The sequence below is a fragment of the Fistularia commersonii genome, chromosome 25 (genome assembly GCF_037954325.1).
Source record: "Fistularia commersonii isolate RoL2024-O1a breed Wild chromosome 25, RoL_Fcom_v1.0, whole genome shotgun sequence".
In the NCBI taxonomy this organism is placed as follows: domain Eukaryota; kingdom Metazoa; phylum Chordata; class Actinopteri; order Syngnathiformes; family Fistulariidae; genus Fistularia; species Fistularia commersonii.
Window position 1 is genome coordinate 747,037 of NC_141308.1, and position 22,482 is coordinate 769,518.

The 22,482-nt window shown below is 38.3% G+C and overlaps 1 protein-coding gene across 2 annotated transcripts in view; it reads left to right on the forward strand.

Moving 5' to 3' along the window:
• The first annotated feature begins 1,545 nt into the window (after positions 1–1,545).
• The window catches only part of crhr2 (corticotropin releasing hormone receptor 2), a 42,280-nt gene continuing 21,343 nt past the window's right edge, over positions 1,546–22,482 (forward strand). For both annotated transcript variants that reach the window (XM_086173039.1, XM_086173038.1), the window contains exons 1-2: positions 1,546–1,733; positions 1,828–1,947. In XM_086173039.1, coding sequence (XP_086029165.1) covers positions 1,613–1,733; positions 1,828–1,947 — 241 coding nt within the window. In that variant the 5' untranslated portion in view covers positions 1,546–1,612. The remainder of the gene's footprint in view (positions 1,734–1,827; positions 1,948–22,482) is intronic.

Here is a 22,482-nt window from a genome sequence, read left to right on the forward strand (position 1 = left end):
TAGTGAGAGCAGAGAACAGGTAGAGGAAAATCTAGAGAGGTGGAGGTATGCGCTGGAAAGGAGAGGAATGAAAGTTAGTCGCAGCAAAACAGAATATATGTGTGTGAATGAGAGGAACTCGGGTGGAACGGTGAGGCTACAGGAAGTGGAGATCAAGAAGCTGGAGGATTTCAGGTACTTGGGGTTAACAGTCCAGAGCAACGGAAAGTGTGGAAAAGAGGTGAAGAGACGGGTCCAAGCAGGTTGGAATGGGTGGAGAAAAGTGTCAGGGGTACTATGTGATAGAAGACTTTCAGCCAGAATAAAAGGAAAGGTGTACAAGACAGTGGTGAGACCAGCGATGATGTATGGACTAGAAACTGTTACAATGACCAAAAGACAGCAGGCAGAACTAGAGGTTGCAGAGATGAAGATGCTGAGGTTCTCTTTGGGAGTGACCAGGATGGATAGGATCAGGAATGAGTCTATCAGAGGAACAGCACATGTTAGATGTTTTGGAGAGAAGGTCAGAGAAGCCAGACTGAGATGGTTCGGTCATGTACAGAGGAGGGATATAGAATATATTGGTAGACGGATGCTGGAATTGGAGCTGCCAGGCAAGAGGTCTCGAGGAAGACCAAAGAGAAGGTTTATGGACATAGTGAGAGAGGATATGAAGGTAGTTGGTGTGAGAGAGGAGGATACAGAGAATAGGGTTAGATGGAGAAAGTTGACTCGCTGTGGCGATCCCTGAAGGGAAAAGTCGAAAGACGAAGACGAAGATTCAGGCTAAGACCATCAAACTCTTAAGTTTGGTGATAAGAAATAGTCATGATTGGAGTTGCAATGTTATACTTCAAAAATACTGACACAATTATGGTAAAATGAACTCAGTGATACAAAAACGTAACTGGGTTTATTTGAAAAAGGGCTGAAAAATAGTTAATTTCTTTCCAGAGTGAAGTGGATATGCCAGCACTTGCTTTCATTGCACCGTTATTTTTTCTTCAAGCTGCAAAGGGATTTGTTTGCAAGAATTTAAGGAATTGTTTTTTTTTTTTTGTTACTTTTAGCTTGAGTCTTTTATCATGAATAAAATGCTTTGTGGGCTAAGAAAGCTCTCCTTTTGTTTAGTTTTGATTTCTCATTTCCTGATTTGTCCTGTGGCATGCTTATATCATGAATCTGCAACTGCTGGGTTTCTTGCCCAGTGTGTAATGCATCACACTGACTGAGGGATACAAGTAGGACTGAGTGTTCATATTTAGTTTCATCAAACAAATGCAAAAAAGAGAAGTGATATTTTGAGCAAATACTTACAAAGAGTGGGAATGGGGTAAGAGAGTTGTTTTCATTTTAATCAGCAGCTATCCTTCAACGTGTTCACTCTCACCAACTGGGTTAACGAACTTGACTGCATAGATAAACACGGTAGGTGCGAATGATGTGTTCAGAGCGGTGTGTTGCTTTTCCCTCACCGCGCTCCTGATTGGCTGGCTGGGCGGTTCCCGGCAGGCGCGCTCTCCTCCTGTCATTACTGTTGCTCTGATTCACAAGCCCAGCAGCGCCGTGGGGCACCGTGTCCATCTCCTTCCGAACCCAGATTTGGATCTCGCTTTCATTCAGGCTGACCATGGATGCTACCATTTACCAGATCATACTTGGAGAGCTTGATGACCTGAATTGTAGTTTGATTGACGCTTTTCAAGACACTTTTTGGCAAAACGCGTCGCTGTCATTGCTGAACGCTGACGGTAAGACGGTATTTGATCGAATTTCTTTTTTTTCTCCCCATTGCACCGGTGAAAACAACTGTTCGGATTCTGACTTGTACTTTTCCGCCCCAAGGTTCCTACTGCAATGCTACGACCGATGAAATAGGGACCTGCTGGCCGCAGAGCAGCACCGGGACAATTATAGAGAGACCCTGCCCGGAGTACATCAATGGGGTGAAGTACAACACAACCAGTAAGATTTGTAGCAGTCATTGCACAAGTTCCCTACCAGAATATTATCTGAATTAAAAAAAAAATTCAAATCAGCATAGATTAACTAAAGGAAAAAATGTGATTCCACTATAATGCACAAAAAGCCTAAATACATCTTTGCACATTCTCTGTGTCAAAAACCAACACAATGAAAATGAAGCAATCAAGAGTCATAGTTTTAATCTTTTTTTTTCCCCACAAAGAATTTAATTCTGGTATCCTCTGATTTGATGAAAACCGATCACACCTTCCCATTGCCAGAACAACGGTATCAGACTGACACGGTGTATGATCAGTTGTGCTTTAACATGGTAGCCCCATGCTGAGAGAGTTGTCGGGTGGATTTACAGAATTATTTTGTAGAAATATATATTTGTAGAAAAAGATGTGGACTGGATCATAACAGGATATCTCCTTTAAAAAAAGTAACATAACAGCTTCATATCACGCTGATCCAGTCTACACAGTTGACTGGCTTATTTTTCTATGTTTTCTCCCCCAGTCGGGTAAATTAAATGGTATTGCGGGGTCACCTTCCATTATCTTTAGGCTCCTGTCTTAGTACAGCAGCTCCCAAAGAGAGCAGAAAAATAAGAACATGGAAACATTGCAATTGAGGGTTGAGGGAGGATATTTTTTTTTTTAACGAAAATGGAAAAATATGATGTTGTATGCTTCAAACCAAAATTTGGCACTTTGAGTTAGCTTTAAAGTATGGAAATCCATGTCTTTAGGCACTGCTGGGTATATGTGGAGTTATGATTTGACAAACAGGGATTGAAGTTACTCTTATCACAGCTTCAGTGTATTGGACTATTTTCTTTGTACACTGCTAGTTTCAACATAAATCAGAAACACTGGTTACCTTTAGCGGTTGAAGAAAATGTTTTTATTTGATGCCTTCTTAATCAGCTATTATTCGTATGTGTTATAATGATATAAGACTTATCTACCTTTTTGTCTTTTTGCCAGCATGAACTCCTCAGAAAGACATTTGCAGAGTAAATGCACAGCATCAATTTTTGTATTCAGAATTTTGTGTTCAGTATTTTGTTAGGCTTTGACACGGTCTCAGGACATGGGATGGCCATCACATGGACCTCAAGTAATGGCCATTCTAACATCTTGAATGGAGCAAGATCTTTAAGTTCCTGGTCATTTAAAGCTGCACAATTTTTACATTTGTCATTTTCCTACTCCGTTCTCAATATGCCAGTGAATTAAACAGTTGGATTTAATATCTCCCGCTCTTCTTGTGAGTGCTTCGGCTTCTCTGCATCACTGACTCCTTTCAGTGTTTGCAAGGTTGGGGTGAGGCATGGGGTGAGGATAAGATACTGTATATACTCGGTCCTCACTCCCCAAAAGCTTGAAATTAGCACACAAGCTTAGGATTCTAGATGACCCTAAGTATGTTATGCTGCTGCACTGGTTATGTGAAGTTTTCTTGATGTCAAAAAGCAAGCTACATTTAAATAGAAAAACTGCAGTTTTCTCCCAGAGCACAACGCTATAAAGTAAGGCACCGACTTTCAGGGTGTTGGTGTAACTGTCTAGATTTTTCATTTTTAACACAGCTGTCGTCTCAAATGCGTTCAAGTGCAGTGTCCTTACCCCTTAATTTCCTCCTCCCTACTCTAGCCATCCCCCCCACACTGTCTTTCTCTCTCTCTCACAAACACCAACACACACCCTGGTCTCCTGGTCTCTGACTTTTCAGCTTTAGTTGGATTGATTGATCCTTTGTCATTCTGCTTCCATGAATAAATTGGACTTACCTGTAGTCTTCTTTTTTGGCCAGACAAATCCTGTCAGCTGCCTGAGCAACATGTACCAACATGTGATAAGTACCTTCATTTTTTTGACGGGCGAATAGCGGGCTATTTTTTCAGGAAGGCCATGGTATATAATGGGATTATTGCTTGATGTCCTGGAGATTTAACTGAGTCAAGAAAATATATTTTCAGTGACTGACCTTAAGCAGAAACATTCATTGATTCATTACTTTATCTATCCAGCTTATCCTGCACTCATGGTCACAGTGGGGGTGTCATTTGGCAAGAGGTGGGGTTCACCCTGTACTAGTGACCAATTGATCACAGGGCCATATATAGAGACAAAGAAAACCAATTAAGGTAATAATCAGAAAAAAAACAGTTATGTTACACCTTCCCACAGATGCAATTCAAGTTAGAAGTACAGAGATTTTTGTTTGTTCCGTAGAGCACATGACCAGGGTAATTGCTGCAATTGGGCTTGTGTAGTTTTACACTTAAACTGTTTGAACTTTTCAATTTTTTCACTTCAAAACAAATTAAATTCTACAACAGGACGGTTAGAGCTAATTTTTATATGAAATAATATTAGACTGTGCCCAAAATAATCATGCTATTTAGCTTGTTCATCAGACTTCATAGTTTATAAACTTCATTATTGATTTTTACTTATAATTTTCCACTTTGGCCTACTTGGACAGAAATGAAAAGAAGATGATGTTATCATCATGCAATACAAGGTAGGTGTCTTGTTCATTTTCAGCCACTATTTCTTCGTCAAAACTGTGGCTGAAAATACTATTTATAACTCGTGGGTTTGTTGAGACACAAATAAGTTTGATAGAAGCCAAGAATTCACACAAAGGGTTTAATTTTCTTTGAAAATATGAGATTATCACACTGCATTATCACAATGCACTAAATATTACAGGAGCATTCCAATTATTGAAATGGTGGCAGCCACCCACAGTCTGTGGGGGGTGTTGACGAGGCTGCAGCATGACATGCTCAAACACTACTTTTTTTTAGCATGCACTTTGCAAGAGATTCAACAATTTTAACTATGAGGCACTCCTGGCACTGCTCTTTCTAGGAGAAGAATATTTTATTTTTTGATACAGTATCAGGAATATAGTGACTCAGTGTCTTAACATAAATCCATCTTTCCTCTAAGATCATGTGGCTGGTCTTCCATGACTAATTGTATTTTTGTTATTTTATTCATTTATTTGCATTGTCGGCGCAGTGGTACAGTGGTTAGTGCCTCTGCCTCACAGCAAGAAGGACTCTGGTTTTGTCCCCACAGGAGGGCTTTCTGTGTTGGGTTTGCATGTTGTCCATGTGGGCTTCCTCCAGGTTCTCCGTTTTCCTCCCACAATCCAAAAACTTGGAGAAGGCTAATCAAAAATTGATGTGTGAATGGAAGAATGAATGGTTATTTGCCTCTGTATATAACGCTGTGATTGACTGACACCTAGTCAAAAGTGTACCCAAAGACAGCTAGAGTAGGCTTCACCATCCCCTGAGGGCAATATAAGAGGTGATGTAAATTAATGATAGTTTGGTATTTTGAAAATGTACATCTCCCAATAGTCTATTAGAAGTGAAGGAGCCTCTCGGTTGGGCGATAAAACATTTTCAAGTGAAGAAATAAAGTCCATTTACTATGACTTGATGTTACAAGGATTAACCTTGACCTTGGTGACTGAGAACCTCCATAGATATTGTGAATATGATAGTTTCATAACTATTTTTCACAACCTTCATGTTTCCCCCATGTGTAGATCTTTTAGTTGCCACCCCGGCTACTCTCAACATGTCTTTCGCAGCCCTCTATTCAGTAGTATACATTTAATTCTCAGTTTAGTTAAAAACTCGACTATGATTAGTTTTAAGCAGATACATATTTTTTTAATATTGGTTAATTCCCTTTAAGTTACAGTCTACTAACTTTCAAAATATCAGGTTGGACATTGTAGACCAATCTTTATAAAAACTAAGTCCCTAAGTCCCAGGCCCCTCCATGTAGCAAATGGTGGAGGATTAAGTTAATTGTCCAGAGGCTTTCAGAAAGTAGAACCAATATGCATATATGGATAACAATAATACTTCAACAAAAATAGGTATAGCCTTGAATAGATAGAGAATGGAATAGAAATTCAATTAGGAAGTGTTAATAAGCAGAGTGCAGTCAGAATGTTGATAAACTGAAAAGAGGTTCACAAATGATGAGCAGCATATGTATGTTTTAATGAACTGTCTTTGACCACATACACTATGTGACCTACAGGGCTAATAATAGTTTCACCATTTCACATTGCATCTCCCAAAGATAAACATTTAATGCTACATGACTGAATGTATAAATATGCCTGGGTCATAGCTACATTTGAAGATAAGTAACAACAATGCTCCTGTTGCAGAACACAAGCTTCTAAGTGCTGTATCTTCTGCGGAAACTCATAGTAGGTATGTGTTAAAGGCTGAATTGAGATTCACCTCAGAAAATCTGTGAAATTCAAGAACATCAGAAGTTTAAAGGATCTAACAGACCAGTTCAGGTAAGGGTTTAAAAAATCCTTACCGTGTCTTCAAGCATGTATAAATATTAATGTCTTTGCAGAGTGGCTTAAGAGGTTTATGCATTTTTAAATCTTCCCATGTCCTTTTTTTGTGCAGTTTTGAGGTTGACAAGGAATGCGTATCACCACTATTGGTGTTGAGTTTTTAGAAGCTGTTTTGAAATCCTTTATTGTCTCTGATTTTTCATTCTGTCTTGCCTCAGGCAAGACAAGATAGTCACAGAAATACAGATGAATGATAGCCACAGCTGCCTGTGTAATTTTTTTTGTAAGATATAACCAATATCTTTGTGAGACATGGGCTCTTCAGCAAACCTCAGAGACATATTCTGTACATCCCATTGTTAGACCTTCTGTACACCTACTGCCACCTAAGATGTCTCACTGAAGCCAAGTCAACACAGCTCCAACTGAGGATTGCTGTTACTACAATGGGACTTTATTGTTTCTCTTATCTGGATTAATAATGTCTAATTCATATCAGTGTGTGCCAGGTTCAGACAGAGGAGCACTGAAGGGAAGGACTCCAGCAGGCTTTGAGATACAGCACCAACTGTATTAAAAAAAACATCATAGTCAAACTGAGGTGCTTTTATTTCAGGGATTTTTGTTAAAAAACAACCGTTATGAAGATTAATGCCGGACATATTTTCTTTGTTGTACTTAAGATTACAAATAATGGGGGCAAGGTAGATCAGGAGACCAGGTTTGTAGTGATTCAAAATAGCTGGGGACAAGGATTTTGTTCAAAATGTCAATTATAATTTATTCAATTTGAATAAAAACATTGAATGAGTCTAGCCTTTAGTGATTGATTGAAATGATGCATAATCATTATTTTTCATTTGAGAAAAAAATACTGGCAAAGCGTTCAAACTAGAATTTTTCATTCTTTCTAATGATACATTTTCTGTTTATTTGTACATATTCAAATAACTGTAAAATCTGGGAGTTCCGAAAAAGCAGAGTGGTTAATGCAAAATTTCAGCACAAAATCATTTATCGGAGACCCTCTGGTTACATTGCAGATCTGAATTATGAGCATGTTTTAATAGCATCAAAGCATGTATCTCGGTGGTAGAGCGCATGCTTCGCAGGTATGAGGTCCTTGGTTCAATTCCCAGCATCTCCACTGTAAGTCACTTTGGATAAAAGCATCTACCAAATGACCGTATTCTGTCTGACAGAGTTAACCTGTTTGTGAAAGAAAACATTTAAAAATGACTTGGGAGTTGCATATGCAGTAAAATTTATGGAATACCCATTGATTACTTGGACATTCAAAAAAGCCAACAAAATTTCTCTTTTTTGCTTTCCTTCTAGAATTTAATTTTATACTTTAAGCTGATTATATTTAGTGCAGAAAACATGAAAATATAGATGGCATTTGTTGACTGTATGTTTGCTGAGTTTTCTGATGTACAGTGCTCCACAAGCAAACCCATGCTATTTATAGCTCTCACTAGTGAGAGCCAGCTAGAGGCATTTTATTCTCAGATTGTCCACTCATCTGCCTATCCCTATGTTCCTGATATCTTCAGTGAATTTCTTCTCTGGCACAACAGGTCTCTTGGACTCAGTTAAGAAGCTAGCTGAGTTTTATATTAAAAGTTCAAAATCACTTTGACTTCCTCACATGTGGTTTGGCTGTCTGAATGTTATGTCTCAGTCAGTCAGTTCCTTTTTGTAATTTCCTCAGATTTAGTAGAAACACCCTATAGATTTACGGTTTAAGTTTAAGGTCAGTCTAACTTCAGCCTCAGCTGTAGCCTATTAAAGAGGGTACCAGTGCTGGGATTGTTGTTTTCATTATCTAAATCCATTCACTCAGTCATTGATTATTTATAACACATATAAACTCAGGGCCTGAGCCAATCCCAGCTGTCATGCGACTGGGGTACACCCTGGAAGAGTTGCAAGTTGATCACAGGGTCACATACAAAAACCTCCACTCTCATTCAATTCAGGGTCTCCAATGAACCTATGGCATATTTTTGGGCAGTGGGAGGAAATCAGAGAACCCATAGGAAATCCACATAGACACCCGGAGAACACGCAAACTCCTCAAAGGAAGGCCCCTGGTCGGAATCATCCCTGGGACCTTCTTGATGTGAGGTGAGGGCATTAACGGCCGCACCCAAAATTTTATCCTCCCAAAGAAAAAATCTTAAACATCTCCAAGTCTTTTTTTATCAATAAGAATTTAGCCTGAATGTAAACCACTACATTGTTAGTTGACAAAAACACACAACTGTCGGGTGGTGATTCTGGTTCTTGATGTAATGGTATGATTATACCAAAGGACTGTAGCACCTATCCTGTGGTGTGTGTTCCCTCTTGGCTCCATTGATCTACTTTGCCACAGTCAGACTGGATAAGAGGGTTGCCAGAGAAAATTTAGACCAATGTATGTAGCAAATATTTCACTTGCTATTGCACACCAAACTCTCCATGGCATTCAATCAATGCCAGTGCTCCCTGGTTGCACTGGAGACTCGAGTTTAGCTTCTGCTCCGTGCACTGTGCACACAATAGCTGGACTGCAGGCTTCTAACCAGTTCAATGTGATACTCTCATTCAAACTGTCATTAGAGAATTTTTTAGCAGTTAAATTCATTCAGTAATAAGATTACATTAGTGCATTTGAATAATAAGGTGATTTGTCTTAACAAGTCAATCAGTCAGTACAAGCTTTTCAATGGTAATGCATTAAAATGGGACAGCAAATAAAAAGGCAATTTTATATGCTTGTAGAAAGGCTAATTAGAATGAAGTGAACAATGATTGAAAGAAGCTAGAATAAAATGATTTATTTACACCTGGAAGCTACCATTATTGATAAGACCAATAAAAATAAGACCATAATCATGGCCATGACCTGACCCTACCCAGATAAAGTAACAAGTATTTTATGGTAATGGTCAATAATCTTTTCTTTTAGTTAGCCAGCCAATTTAATCCTTATGTGCTTTCTAGTACAAGGTAATAGCATCTCTGTTGAGCTCTATCTCCTAAAGTACTTAGATCATGGGAGGGCAATAAGCTTTCACAAGTTAAACCATTAACTTAAAAACATAGTGAGAACAAGATGATTCTAGAGTAATAACACAAGTATGTTACAAATATGTAACAATGATACATCTCATCTCAGAGACGGGAAACAACATAAAACCAGATGTAATTGGTATCTAATAACCATTTATTACGGAAGATTACAAAAGAAAGTTCAGTTACAATAAAGGAAAAAGGGCTAGGTTGGCTGCTACTCAAATTAGCTCAAAGAATAAAACACCAAGTGAGTCCTCATAAGGAGAATGCTCCACCCACTAAGTGGCCGCAGGTAAAACAATAAAAGGAAACAAAATTCATTCAACCCGAAACTGGTGGAAAAACAAACACATCAGAGTCACTAACCAATGCCCACACAGTATTTGGGCTCACAACCCACATGGGTTGTGAGGACATGAGTTCTCACCTCAGTGTGCTGCACATCAGCCAGCACCTCGAATGTTTGTGTTTGGCTTAATGGAAGCCAGCGCATGGTGATTGGCTGGAGTTGATTTCCTTCAAGTATGGTACTCTGATTTATAAAACAGAACACCTGCATGACAATGTATGACAACACTCAGAAGGAGAGGGAGGGAGCAGGCACTTGCCGTAACACACAACTTGCTATATTCCATGCTTAGATAGAGGGGAATTTATTCTGCCAAAAGAAAGTCTAGTGGCTGCTAAACGTGTTTTTATTTGTTTATTTAATTCGTCTTTTTTTTTTTTTTTTTTTTTTAAACACTGATATTGAATAAGATAAAACACATTTGACTGTAAGACCTTTTGCATTCGATGCAAACTAAGTAACCTTCAAACACAGAAAGGGAGAAGGACAGGAAAAGCTGAAAAAAGCAATTTCCAGATATTCATTTCTATCTTTCACACTTGCCTCACTACCACGTGCATTCATCCTTATGGTGTCCTCTCCTTTGTAGGTGACATAATAGCCAGACACACACAGTGACATGCCAAGTTGCACAAGGGACATAAAGCAGGTTAATGAACTGTGTCAGAAAATATTTTTGCCCTGATAGAATAATTTGTATCTATATTAATTTCAGTCAAAGAGGTGACAGTAGTGTAATCCACAGAAGGAAGTAATAGTTGCAAAGAAAAATTGTCGGGGACAAAACCATAAGTACCATGATTCTAATTTAATTGGATTTAATGACATTTCTTTTCTTGACAAAAGCAAATGTCTTTTCGAAACATCTCTCATTATCTTAAATTTGAGAAAGCCGATAAGTTTAGAGAAGAAATGGGCTCCCCAGTTTTACATGTTAATTGTATTGCATGGACCTTATAAAGGGGAAAAATTATAGATTTCTTTTCCCCAGATGTCAGTGTCAAAAACAATGCTATTTCACTTTGCCATTTAACTTTATTTATACACAATATTGGGATATTTCAATGACAGCTTATTCAGTAAGATGTTTATTTACAGCAGAACACAGTCTGTTATGAATGTTAAAGTTCTTTTGTTGAGGATGTACAGCTGTTTTCACAACTGTGCTGTCAATGCAGCAGAGAAGTACAAGTGTTTTTGCCATTGGCTATATGTGACCACAGGATTTGTTGGAGCAGCAAATCATTCCCATTTATGTCATAGTCAAGGTTGAAAGAGGAGTAAAATCCTGTTTTTTTATTATTATTTTGGAATTTGTTAAATTTATATAATGTTCTGTAAAATAAACGAAATTGAATTCCCAACTGAATTATATACAGCATAAAATTTATGATGATAGACTCAATATTAGACGTGCACTCTTTTGCAAAAATTAATAGGAATTCTTAAAATGACACATAGTTCCTAACTTACCCAGGATAATAAAATGAATAAATCATACATGGTTCCCACTTATACAGCACTTTCCAGTGGATTGCATTCACACCACATGCAGCAGCAGAGCTGCAGTACCCAGATGATATGGAGCAACCTAGGGTTCAGTGTCTTGGCCAAGGAAACTTTGGCATGCGGACAGGAGAATAACAGAATTGAACTGCCAACCTCTAATTGGACAGACAGCCACTCTATTTACTGAACTATTGCTACCGCCTCATAAACTCCATAACAGCTTTCAAGGGTTGTGTTGTTGTTGTCACTTGTGGGTAATTGGGAAGTTCAAAGTGCAAGTTACTGGGCACCACAGCTATCAACAGCTATCGACAGAGGATTTAGTAATTCATTGAACTGCTGAACTTTTTTCTCTGCCAGCATTCTAACAGTGGGTTGTGTGTGCTCTGTGCATGGATTAAGTTTTTTTAAATTCAATAACAATGTATGCGTTTTTATGTAAATTGCCCAGGAAAACTATTTCTTTTATACACACAAGAGGTTTCATTTAATAGCATGAAGTGTGAATTATCATCAGATATGTTTCTTTTTTCCTTGACAATTAGGGGGGTTGTTGACGTGTATGGCTCCTCTACATACCAAAATAAAAAATGCTTGCATAGTTATGGTAAATACTGTGTTGTGGTGTTTCAGCGATGAAATAGAGGAGAGGAGAGGAGTAGAGGAGTTCAATTCTTTAATTTGAAACAACAACAAAATACAACTAGAACTTGAACATCCGGGATCATCTATGTATACCCGCCTTAATCACGCCCCTCGACCCTCAGTCCCGTGGGGTGAGGGACCACACCCTTTGTGTCCAACACAGTGTAACGATAACCCCCGGCTCTCTTGTTTCCAACAACTATAGACTAAAGGCCACCATTGCTTTACTCTCGACAATTTAGAAAAGAAAGAAGTCACTAAGCATTTGGAGAAGGTTTTAGCACATACTGTATACTTTATATTTGGTAAATGGATTTACTGTTTAAATGTTGTTTTTTTGGATTTAGTTTTGGACGTAACTTTGAATGTAAAAAAGGGGTTTAGACTGTTTTCACGGCACATATTTGTTATGGGATTGATATTACGATCAGAGTTGGATCGAGAGAAGCCGTAAATAACTTTAAATCAGTGCTTTCACAATGCCATTCCATGTTAATGCTTTTCAACTGTGGCTTGTGGTTTAATGTGTTATCATCATCCAGACGTGCGCCTCTGTGTTTGGCTTAATGCTTACTGCGGGACCACATCCTCGTAGGACATAATCTTTTGTTCATTTTCTTTCACCAACTGATTTAGGCACAGCTGTGAAGTGTTAGGTCTGATCATAAACAAGCAGACAAGCATTTAAATCTATGACCTACAATTGTAGTTATTCCTAATCTGTCATGAGGGCATGAAAGGAAAAGAGACAGCTCAAGAGACACAGCTGTGTTATGTTTGACATTGAGTAAGAGATTACTCAGAGTCCACCTTAGGCTTTGTTAGCCTGATTGCTTCAGTGACCGTGACGAAAAGCATATTTTTAACATTTTTTAAGGGGGACTTAGAACAAGAATTTACAAACTCGACTGTTTCGTTCTTTTTTATGACTACACTTCACAGTTTGAAGCCTGTAAGACATGACAAGTGAAGCGACTGGAAACGATTTGTTTAGCACTTCCAAATGATATGATACAAATTTGATCACACTGGATGATCTTGCAGGGACTTAGTCTGATGATCAATTAGTCAGTTGAGAGAAAATAATCTGCAGGGAATGGGAAAATGATTTAATTGTTTTAGAGAACGAAAAAAAAATCGAACTATTTCTTATATATGTTCATCTGAAAACATCTCACATGTAAATGTCTTCATGAGTTCCTCGGTCTAGTACTACTAGCTGATTTATTTCAAAACCCGAACAAGATCTGTCCTACCACCCTTTCTCAATTGAACAGTGCAACCTTTTTGAACTTCATATTCCCTTCTCCTTCAAAGCAATTTCCTAAGTACTTTAAGGCGCTCATGTACATATTGATTGAGACACATTGATATTATACTGTGGCATTAATTAAGATTAATGTTAGTCTCTTGAAGCTATATAGAATTTTGTCCGAAACTCACAAAAGGATATCTGTATAGTCATATTTTTACAGCAATGTTTCTCTGCTCTTTTTTCGCCTGTGAATATGTTTCTGCTGCTTCAGTCAAGCTGCAGTTTCCTGATCCGAGACCAGACCTTTTTATGTTGTTTTTTTTCCCATGTTTTGATGTCTTTAAAGAGATGCTTAGTTTAAAAGGCAGGATTTCCAAGAAAATGGTGATTTTATAGAATACAGCAACATAAATATAAAAGAGGTCTCTAATTAAGTCACAGTGAAATGAATTAAAATGACTATTGATAGTAATACTAAGCCTCTGTCCACTCTATGCTATCCCATGTCAAGCCAAATTATTTCTAAAGGTGAACAAGATCAGCAAAAGCAATGATTGTTCATAATAGTGAGGGAATAAGGGAAGTTGGACTGGATGGAACCATGGGACTGGATACAGTTAAGTAAGATGAGCTACATTTATTAGGTCTGCGCTGCCTAATATTACTTTTAAAATAATTTTAATTGTTTTCTAGTCCTACAATAGGGACATCCTATTGTACTTTAAGAAAGCTAAAAATGCATCACAAATATATATATTCATATCCATTAGAGTATGATAACATTGTTCAAGGACTGATTTACCAAGAATTCTTGACTGACAGTCAAACAACACTAACACTAGTTCATTTTGTATGAAACACTTGCATAACAAGTCCATAAAAGATTTCAGAAAACATTGTTTCAGAGATAAAGGTAGCTGTAGGTAATCAGGTGACATTTGGGAGCAAATATAATTGGCTTTATCTAGGTTTTATCAGTCTGCACAGCCAAAGTTACTATACCATTCAGTACTAATATAGGTGTGTTGTATATTTTTACATGTTCACTTTTTTTACATTTACAAGTTCAACAGAGTTCATTGTGTGGGATTATCTCTTGGCCTCTTTGTGGCAGATGTAAAAAGATGAATCTGTTTCCAGGGAAGATAGGAGTTCACTTGACTGTTTGTATTGTTGGATAAAGCTTATTGTGGATTTGAATCATCTGTCCGTGTGTTAAGGATTTTCTTAAGGGATTAGCATTTTGCTCGATGAACAATTTTACTGTATACATTTTGTTTCCAAATAAAAAGGGAGAATTTTACTACCTGCTTGTCTAGGCCATTCATGTCTTTCATGTCAGAATTTTCATTTATTTGTGACGAATCCTGAAATGGATACACAGACGAGAATTCGGAATAAGGAGCTCACTATAGTCAAACTAAATACACAATGGAGTCCCTTAAAATTTGTGTGTCGCCATATGAGACGGTTGTTTCCTGGAAATAAGCCGCATATGTCTGTGCTGTGTGTGATTCACATATATTTGCAGAATAATTATCCCTCTTTGATACATTCATCAGGAGGGGTTTTTCATTTTTTGTGGGGATGCACGTAAAAACTTCAGAGTGACTGCGTATAGCTTTTGTTAGTTAAATCACTGTTTCACTACAGCATATGTAGTGAGGAAGCCTGGGTGCCAGTCACTCATGCTTCTTAGTTAAACCGCAATGCAGTGTTTTTTATCACTACATCTCCAACTGTCATCGAGATTGACACCCACGGGAGGTGTGCCTGACCGAGGAGCTCTAGTAATTCAAATAAAAAAGAATGAAGCAATAGGAGTAATATGAGAGCCTGGCACAATATCCATTCAACAATCTTTTTGTTTTCATGAAAGACTAAAATCTTTACTATCTATATGTCTTCAAAAGCTTCAAATTGGCATTGTACTATGTGAACTGAAAATATATCAGTTATATTTCTCCAACATCCAAAAATATGCATGACACAGAAAAAGCTTGAAGGGCTTTTAATAAGATAAGATAAAATATGATAAGATAAGATAAGCTTCCTATCAGCCACAGCTCGTCGTGCACGGGGTGGGAAGGATTGTCCAAGATAGCTTCCAGTTTGTCCTTCAACCTCCCCACTGCCACCTATTGAAGATGGTCCAGGTTCAGTCCCACCACTGAGCAGGTTTTCCTCACTAGCTTGTGACCTCACAAGTTCTGACACTGCCCCACCAGCACACTATAATGAAGAAGAGTGCGCTGGCTACCATAGACTGGTAGAGTCTTGAGGAGCCCACTACAGACACCAAACAACCTCAGTCTCCTCAGGAAGAACATCCTTCTCTGATCCTTCCTGCAGAGTGTGTCAGTGTTGTGTGACCAGTCCAGTTTATGTAAACATGGACCCTCAAGGTACTTGTAGAAGTCCACTATCTCCATCTTCTCACACTGGATTGTGATTGGTACGTCTCCTCTTATTCTTCTTGAAGTCCACTACCATCTCCTTGGTCTTGGAGATGTTGAGTAGGAGGTGGTTCCAGTTGCTCCACTCACAAAACTTGTGATCAGATCCCTATACTCTTCCTCCTTGTCGCCGTTGTGCCGGAAGTCGGAGGTGAAGAGAAATGGAGACAGGACAGTACCATGGGGCACTCACGGCCTCGGGAACACAACTGTCCACCGTGAAATATTGCGTCCGTCCTGTGAAGTAGTCTAAGATCCAGGCAGTGATGTCAGGGTGAATTTGCATACTCAGCAGCTTGTCCTTAACCCTAGAACACTAACGTCGGGTGATTTTCACCCACACAATTCTTGTCATGTGATTTTCATTTGTTGTCATTGTGTTTTATGGGTCCTTGGGTAGCTTCAGGCTGCTCACTGATGTTATTAATTGTATGTTTCTTTCCCTCCTCCCATCGGCCCATCTATAAATTGATGAAAAGTGTATTTTATCCAGGATATTGTATTGGGTAAAATATACCCAACGTTAGTGATGGTGTTACTTATTTTAACGTTAGTGTTCTAGAGTTAAGGACGGGGGGGTGCATGCTGTTGAAGGTACAGGGCTTCCTGCACCCTCCAGGTGAGACAGAGGCCTGTGTGTTAGCAAGATGATTGCATCCGTCACACCCATGTGCTGCCTGTACACAAACAGCAGAGAGTCCAGAGAAGCAGATAGCCATTCCTTCAGGTGCTGTAGTAATAGCCTGTCAAATGACTTCATGACATGCGATGTTAGTGACACTGGCCTGTACTCATTGAGAGCACTTGGAATTCTTTTAGTAGGCACTGGGACAATCCAGGAGGTCTTCCAGAAGTCAGGCACCTTCAGCAACCTCAGAGAGGTTGAAGAGGTGCTGGAAGACTCCACCAGGCTCCCCAGCCAACACCTTGAGGACCTTGGGGCTGATGTTGTAAAAAGATGTTTCGATGTTTTCTTAAAAGCATTCATCATTCCAGTGTTTCCCCTTTATAGAAGACAAGAGCATGTTTTAAAGACAAACTAAAAATGTATTATGCTGACCACATTTCTTGGCAGCACCTTTCATTTTGTCTTTGGTTTTAGGTGTTATTAAGATATTTTTTCTATAAATTGTCAAGTGTCAATTGCTCATAGAAGCTAAAGTACAAACACATTCAAGTCTGCGAGCATCACAGTAATATTAAAACTGTAGAACAAGATTGTATATGACATTATTTTATATTTTTCATACAATTGAATGTGTAACTATATTTTGAACTTTTAAAACCAGCCCTGGAGGAATGTCATCCAGATTTTTTGAGGGAGTCATTTTTGAGAATATGCTGATAATGCCAGGGAGCAAGGGACAAACATATAACAAAGTAAATGCGACAAGGGTGGGACAGTGTTATTTTTTGAGAAGTGGTTTAACTGTCATGTTGCATTGAATCAAGTTAGGGTCAATCAAGGCCTGTGGAACAGTTGTGTATATAATGCAGTGAAGATGGAATTTTAGTGACGACGGGTCTAATAAATTATGATTTGGACCACAGGTCAAACGGGTCATAATTTTGAGCTGTGTGGTAATGCCACAATCAGATTTTGGAACGCATTACAATTTCCCTTCCTTCACCCATGTCCTCATGAAACAATTATGTGTTTCCTGCTATGTACTTTGTACAAAAATACACTTAGGGTGTTTGTAGATGATGAAGACTGGAACAGTGAGGAAAAGAGACATGTTTTTACTTGCCCTTTGAAAAGGATAACTTTGCATGTAAGGACAGTAGCTATGCACTTGCACACACACACACACACACACACACACACACACACACACACACACACACGCTGGTAAAGCTGCACTTGCAGTAAAATATCAAAGGTAGCACATACTTTTGCTGCCCTTTTTAACAACTGCAGGGAATAACAAAATGACTTTTCTTTTAATTTTGAGCAAATCCTCCTTCAACCATGACCAACAATTAAAGTGTTTTATTTTTGATATCTCAGATCACTTCAATATTTTCCAGGAAATTATAATTCATAAGTCTATCTCAGATTCAATTATCTCTTCTATGAACACATCATCATATCACCCCATGCATTACTCAGTGCAATAAGCATATTTTTATTCACTGGATGAAGCAGAAATATGTTTTTTTTTTTTTTTTAATTCATACATTCACTTTGAAGTGAGATATCAAGAAGATTCAATTTGAATTTCAAAATTATAGCTGTATTCAGTACCATCATTTACAAAAACTCTTGTCAAAAAGATATTTGAGTCAAACAAAGCAAATGAGCACTAAGATGTTACACAGCCCTTCCACAGATCCAATCTCCACACATGCCATGATACTTAAACTTTATCCTACTTTACAGGGCAAGCCTCAGAAGCAGTTGAACTTGCATTGTTTGTTTTTGCCAACATAGCACAAAAAAGATACAAGCAGAAAAGGAACAAGGGGATCTCTGTGATTAGAGTAACTACCTGTCTAGACTTGCAGACTATTCCACATAAATATGAATATTTTTGTATAATTTATCTCCATTTTCCATGTTAGCGGATATCTTAACATAAATGAACATTTTAAAAAGTAATATGAATATAATATGAATAATCTTCTGTTTCAACCTGTAATTCCATGCTTATTATTTAAGATTTCTTTCCCCCCAAATTTGGCATCAGTCATTAAGTTATAAGGGATAAAAAGTTGTTTAATACACCCCTTCAATGCCAGTGTGGAAGATTCTCAGTATTACTGTGAATGTTAAGCTCCCACTGAGTTTTGCCTCCTGTCCTTGGCTGTACTGTGACATATGTACAACATAGCAGCTCTGCTCCAGCCCTTGCTGCCTGAATGGAATATCATACCCGACTGCACAGAGCGGTGAGATTCCCATCCTGTTATGATTGGCCTACTTTACTCTGTCCTCAGCCTAGTAAGTTACTCCCTGAGCTTAAGGGAATGGCTGCAGTAAGTGGCTCAGGTGTGTGGCTCTCTCGAGATGTTTTGGTTACAGAACGTCAAACTATCATACCCATTTATATTTACCACAGAGCTAGTGATTGGGATTTTAAGCAACAGTGTTGCTGACCATTTCACCTCTTATCTATGTATCTATATATCTATGTATCTATGTATCTATGTATCTATGTATCTATGTATCTGTGTATCTATGTATCTATCTATGTATCTATCTATGTATCTATCTATCTATCTATCTATCTATCTATCTATCTATCTATCTATCTATCTATCTATCTATCTATCTATCTATCTATCTATCTATCTATCTATCTATCTATCTATCTATCTATCTATCTATCTATCTATCTATCTATCTATCTATCTATCTATCTATCTATCTAGCTGGCTGGCTGGCTGGTTGGCTGTCTGGCCTTATTTCTTTAATCATCCAAACATCACCAGATTACTCTAATATGCATCCAAACTCACTTTGTATGGAGGCTGTGTCAGTGTTAAGAATATTGCTCTACATGTACTTTAAGGGATGGTATAATCTTGGAAAGCCAGCTGCATGTATGAGCACTGAAAAAAACATTTTTTCTACAACTGTTTTTCTTTGATGTTGATATATTTTATGTCCCAAGGTATGGGAAATTGTGTCCCTTATATTCGCCATAATTAAAGTGAGTTCATGAATTGTTTCAGATTTTCCAATACACTGTTGGTTGTTTGTTTTGTACTATTTACAGTATTTGTTTCAAATTGTTGGGGAATTTTTTGGAGGGCCTTCCCTACTTTGGAATATTGTATTGGTGATTTTTTGGTGAATGATGAACTTTTTCCATCCATTCATCCATCTGCTTGCCGGCTTGCCTACCTCTGTCTTTATGTCTGCTCTTTGTCTGTCCAAATACTTATATACACATATCTACACTGAAATAATCAAAGAACACTTTATTTCAAACCCAATATAAAGTTAACGAAACTTCAAACGTCCTTAAGTTAAATATTACTACTGCTACCTGCAGAGGGTAACTGTTTTTGGGACTATAGAACCCACCAGAATATAAGCCGCACCCACTCAATTTTGAAAGAAAAAAATATTTTAACATATTAGCCACACCACATTGTAAGCCACAGATATCCATGTTGTGAAATGAGATGTTTACACAGAAAGACTTTGTAAATGTTTATTTACATACCTTAATTGATTGTTTCCAATGCAAAACATGTCTGTAACATGGCAGTAAAACATCTGATGGCTTCATTGATGGCTTTATTCGTCCTCCCCCTGTGCACTGAAACCATCTTCTTCTGTGTTTGAGTTGAAGAGCCTCAGAAAATGTCTGTCACACACCTTTTCAGTCTCTCTGTCGTTGTCGCTCGCGATGTCACTTTCATCTCGAGGTAAAGTTACCTCCTGAAGTTGTGCTGTTCTCTTCACACAGCAGCCCAGACTTTCAAAACTCATTGTTATCCTGGCTTCTTTCACGCTGCTCCATGCCGTTCGGATCCACTGGCAGACCTCGGAAAAGAACGCTCTTCACGTGTGGACAGTTTTTGTGAATGATTTCTCGCCACAGGTCAGCCAAGCCTCCCTTTCACCTTGGAGTGCCACTTTAAATGCATGATTCACACTGATGTTGAGTGGCTTGCATTTTGTGTTGAGTGCGCCAAAAATTTGCGCCTTCTTCTTTGCACTGGGCTCTTGCGCCTGTCACGTTTTTGGACTTCTCGCTAAAGCACCTTAATCGCTGTTAGCGAATGAAAATCCATAGATTAGCCGCATTTTTTGTATAGTCCGGAAAATATGGTCATTGGGAAAATTGTCAAGAGAGTGAATTTTTGTTTGTTTCTATATTTGGGCCTGTGTCTGTGTCTTTCACCCAGTGACAGCTGGGATAGGCTCCAGCATCGCTGCAGCTGCTCTAAGCGCTGGACAAGCAGTAGATAATGGATGACTGATGATGATCATCTCACTTTATGTTCACGGGGAAGCTGCCATCGGGCAATAGGCAGGTTACATCCTGGACGGGTCACCAGTTAATCGCAGGGTCACATATATAGACAGATGACCATTTAGCTCTAATTTTCCAAATTTTTCCAATCAACCTGTTGCATGTTTTTAGACTGTGGGAGGAAACTGGAGAACCCTGATGAAACACATGCAGACACAGGCAGATCATGTAAACTCTTCAGAATCGAACCAGAGTCCTTTGTGCTGTGAGGCAGAAAAACCAGTGCATCACTGTGCTGCCCTGAGAAAATCTAGTTTACAACAAAAAAATAATATATTTTTTTTATGAAACCTTGCATACTACCAATAAACACTAAGCAGAAGACGCAGAACACTCAGTAGACATAGCCATTGGCCACCCATAATAAGGTATTAATAGTGTTTTATAAAACTTTTATTGCAGGTAAAATGTAAAACAGTAAAAAAGCATTTTCCATTTGGTTAACCATTGCGCCACTGTATTGCCCAATAATAATAATAATAATGATAATAATAATAAAAATAACAACAATGATAATAATAGTAATAACAATAACAATACAAAGAAAAAAACAAGAAAGGTTGGCAGTCAGGCAAGAAGAGAGAGTAAGGTTTGAATGGAGCATAGTCACACATCTATATCATTTCCAAAAAAAATTTGACTTCAGTTCATTTTTTTCAGGTGCATGTTGGGGTTTTTACACCTTCAAGTGGAAATCTTGTCCCCAAACTGTGAATGAGTCATTTGGTTTATTATTGCTCTATGAAGTACTTTATGAATTGCTTTATCAAGCGTACTTCGTAGATGGCTGGTTATCCATGTTTCCTGCGCCAGTGCTTTTGATTACTCCTGCATCAGTGGAATAACTTGGACTTCTTCCCTCGTTTTGTTTCATGTGAAACTTAGAAAATGGTTGTGTATCTTACAGATTGTGTCATTTTTTTTATTTCTATGTGAAACGCAGATTGTGTATTTGACAGTGCCTGAAATTGTGAGGAGGATTGTAACTGAGGGCTTGCATATGGCAATGTCTTGCTGACGTACTAAGTCATGTTGGATTCTCATGAAGCAAATTTTTATCAAAGGATGTTAACCAAAACAACAAATGGAAAATGCTATGTCTATATGAGCAATGCAAAAATCAAGTGCCTGAATGATACCAAAAGGTTGCCACTTTCAGTTATTTCTTATTGGAGCCCTATATTGGAGAAAGGATTCAAAAAATGTAGCTTCTAAATTAAAGAAATAGGGCTTTGTTCAATGCAAAAATAAAGCTAGATTATGATTCTGTTATTGGATTTGTTTCCACTTTGGACTAAATGTCACCTAGGTAACAGAAAACCTAAGCTCAGTGAAACCTTTTCTTTACAAGGGTATTTAAGTTAGCTTTGATGTTCCACCCAAAATTAGTCATTCAACTATGCAGCCCTCAGTCAAGTTCGTCAGGTAACCAACATCTTTATGAAATGTTTAGGTTCTAATTAATGATTTCAGACTGAAAACAGATTCAAGCCTTAAAGGAAAGGACACAAACATAGTGTCTTTTAGTAAGGCAGGGTAGGACCTAATGATATACCTGTGGAGGTGTGGAAGTGTCAAGGAGAGGCAGCGGTAGAGTTTCTGACTCGATCATTAAACAAGATCTTCGAGAGTGAGAAGATGCCTGAAGAATGGAGACGAAGTGTGATGGAGCCTATTTTTAAGAGTAAGGGGGATGTGCAGAATTACGGCAACTATATAGGGATGAAGTTGATGAGTTGGTGTGAGAGAGGAGGATACAGAGATTGGGTAAGATGGAGAAAGTTGATTTTCTGTGGGGACCCCTGAAGGGAAAAGCCGAGAGAAGAAGTAAAGCAGAGTAGGCTCTAACTGAAGTCTCAAATTCAGGCAACCATTGGTGCATTGAATTGTAATTGTAAAACAAAC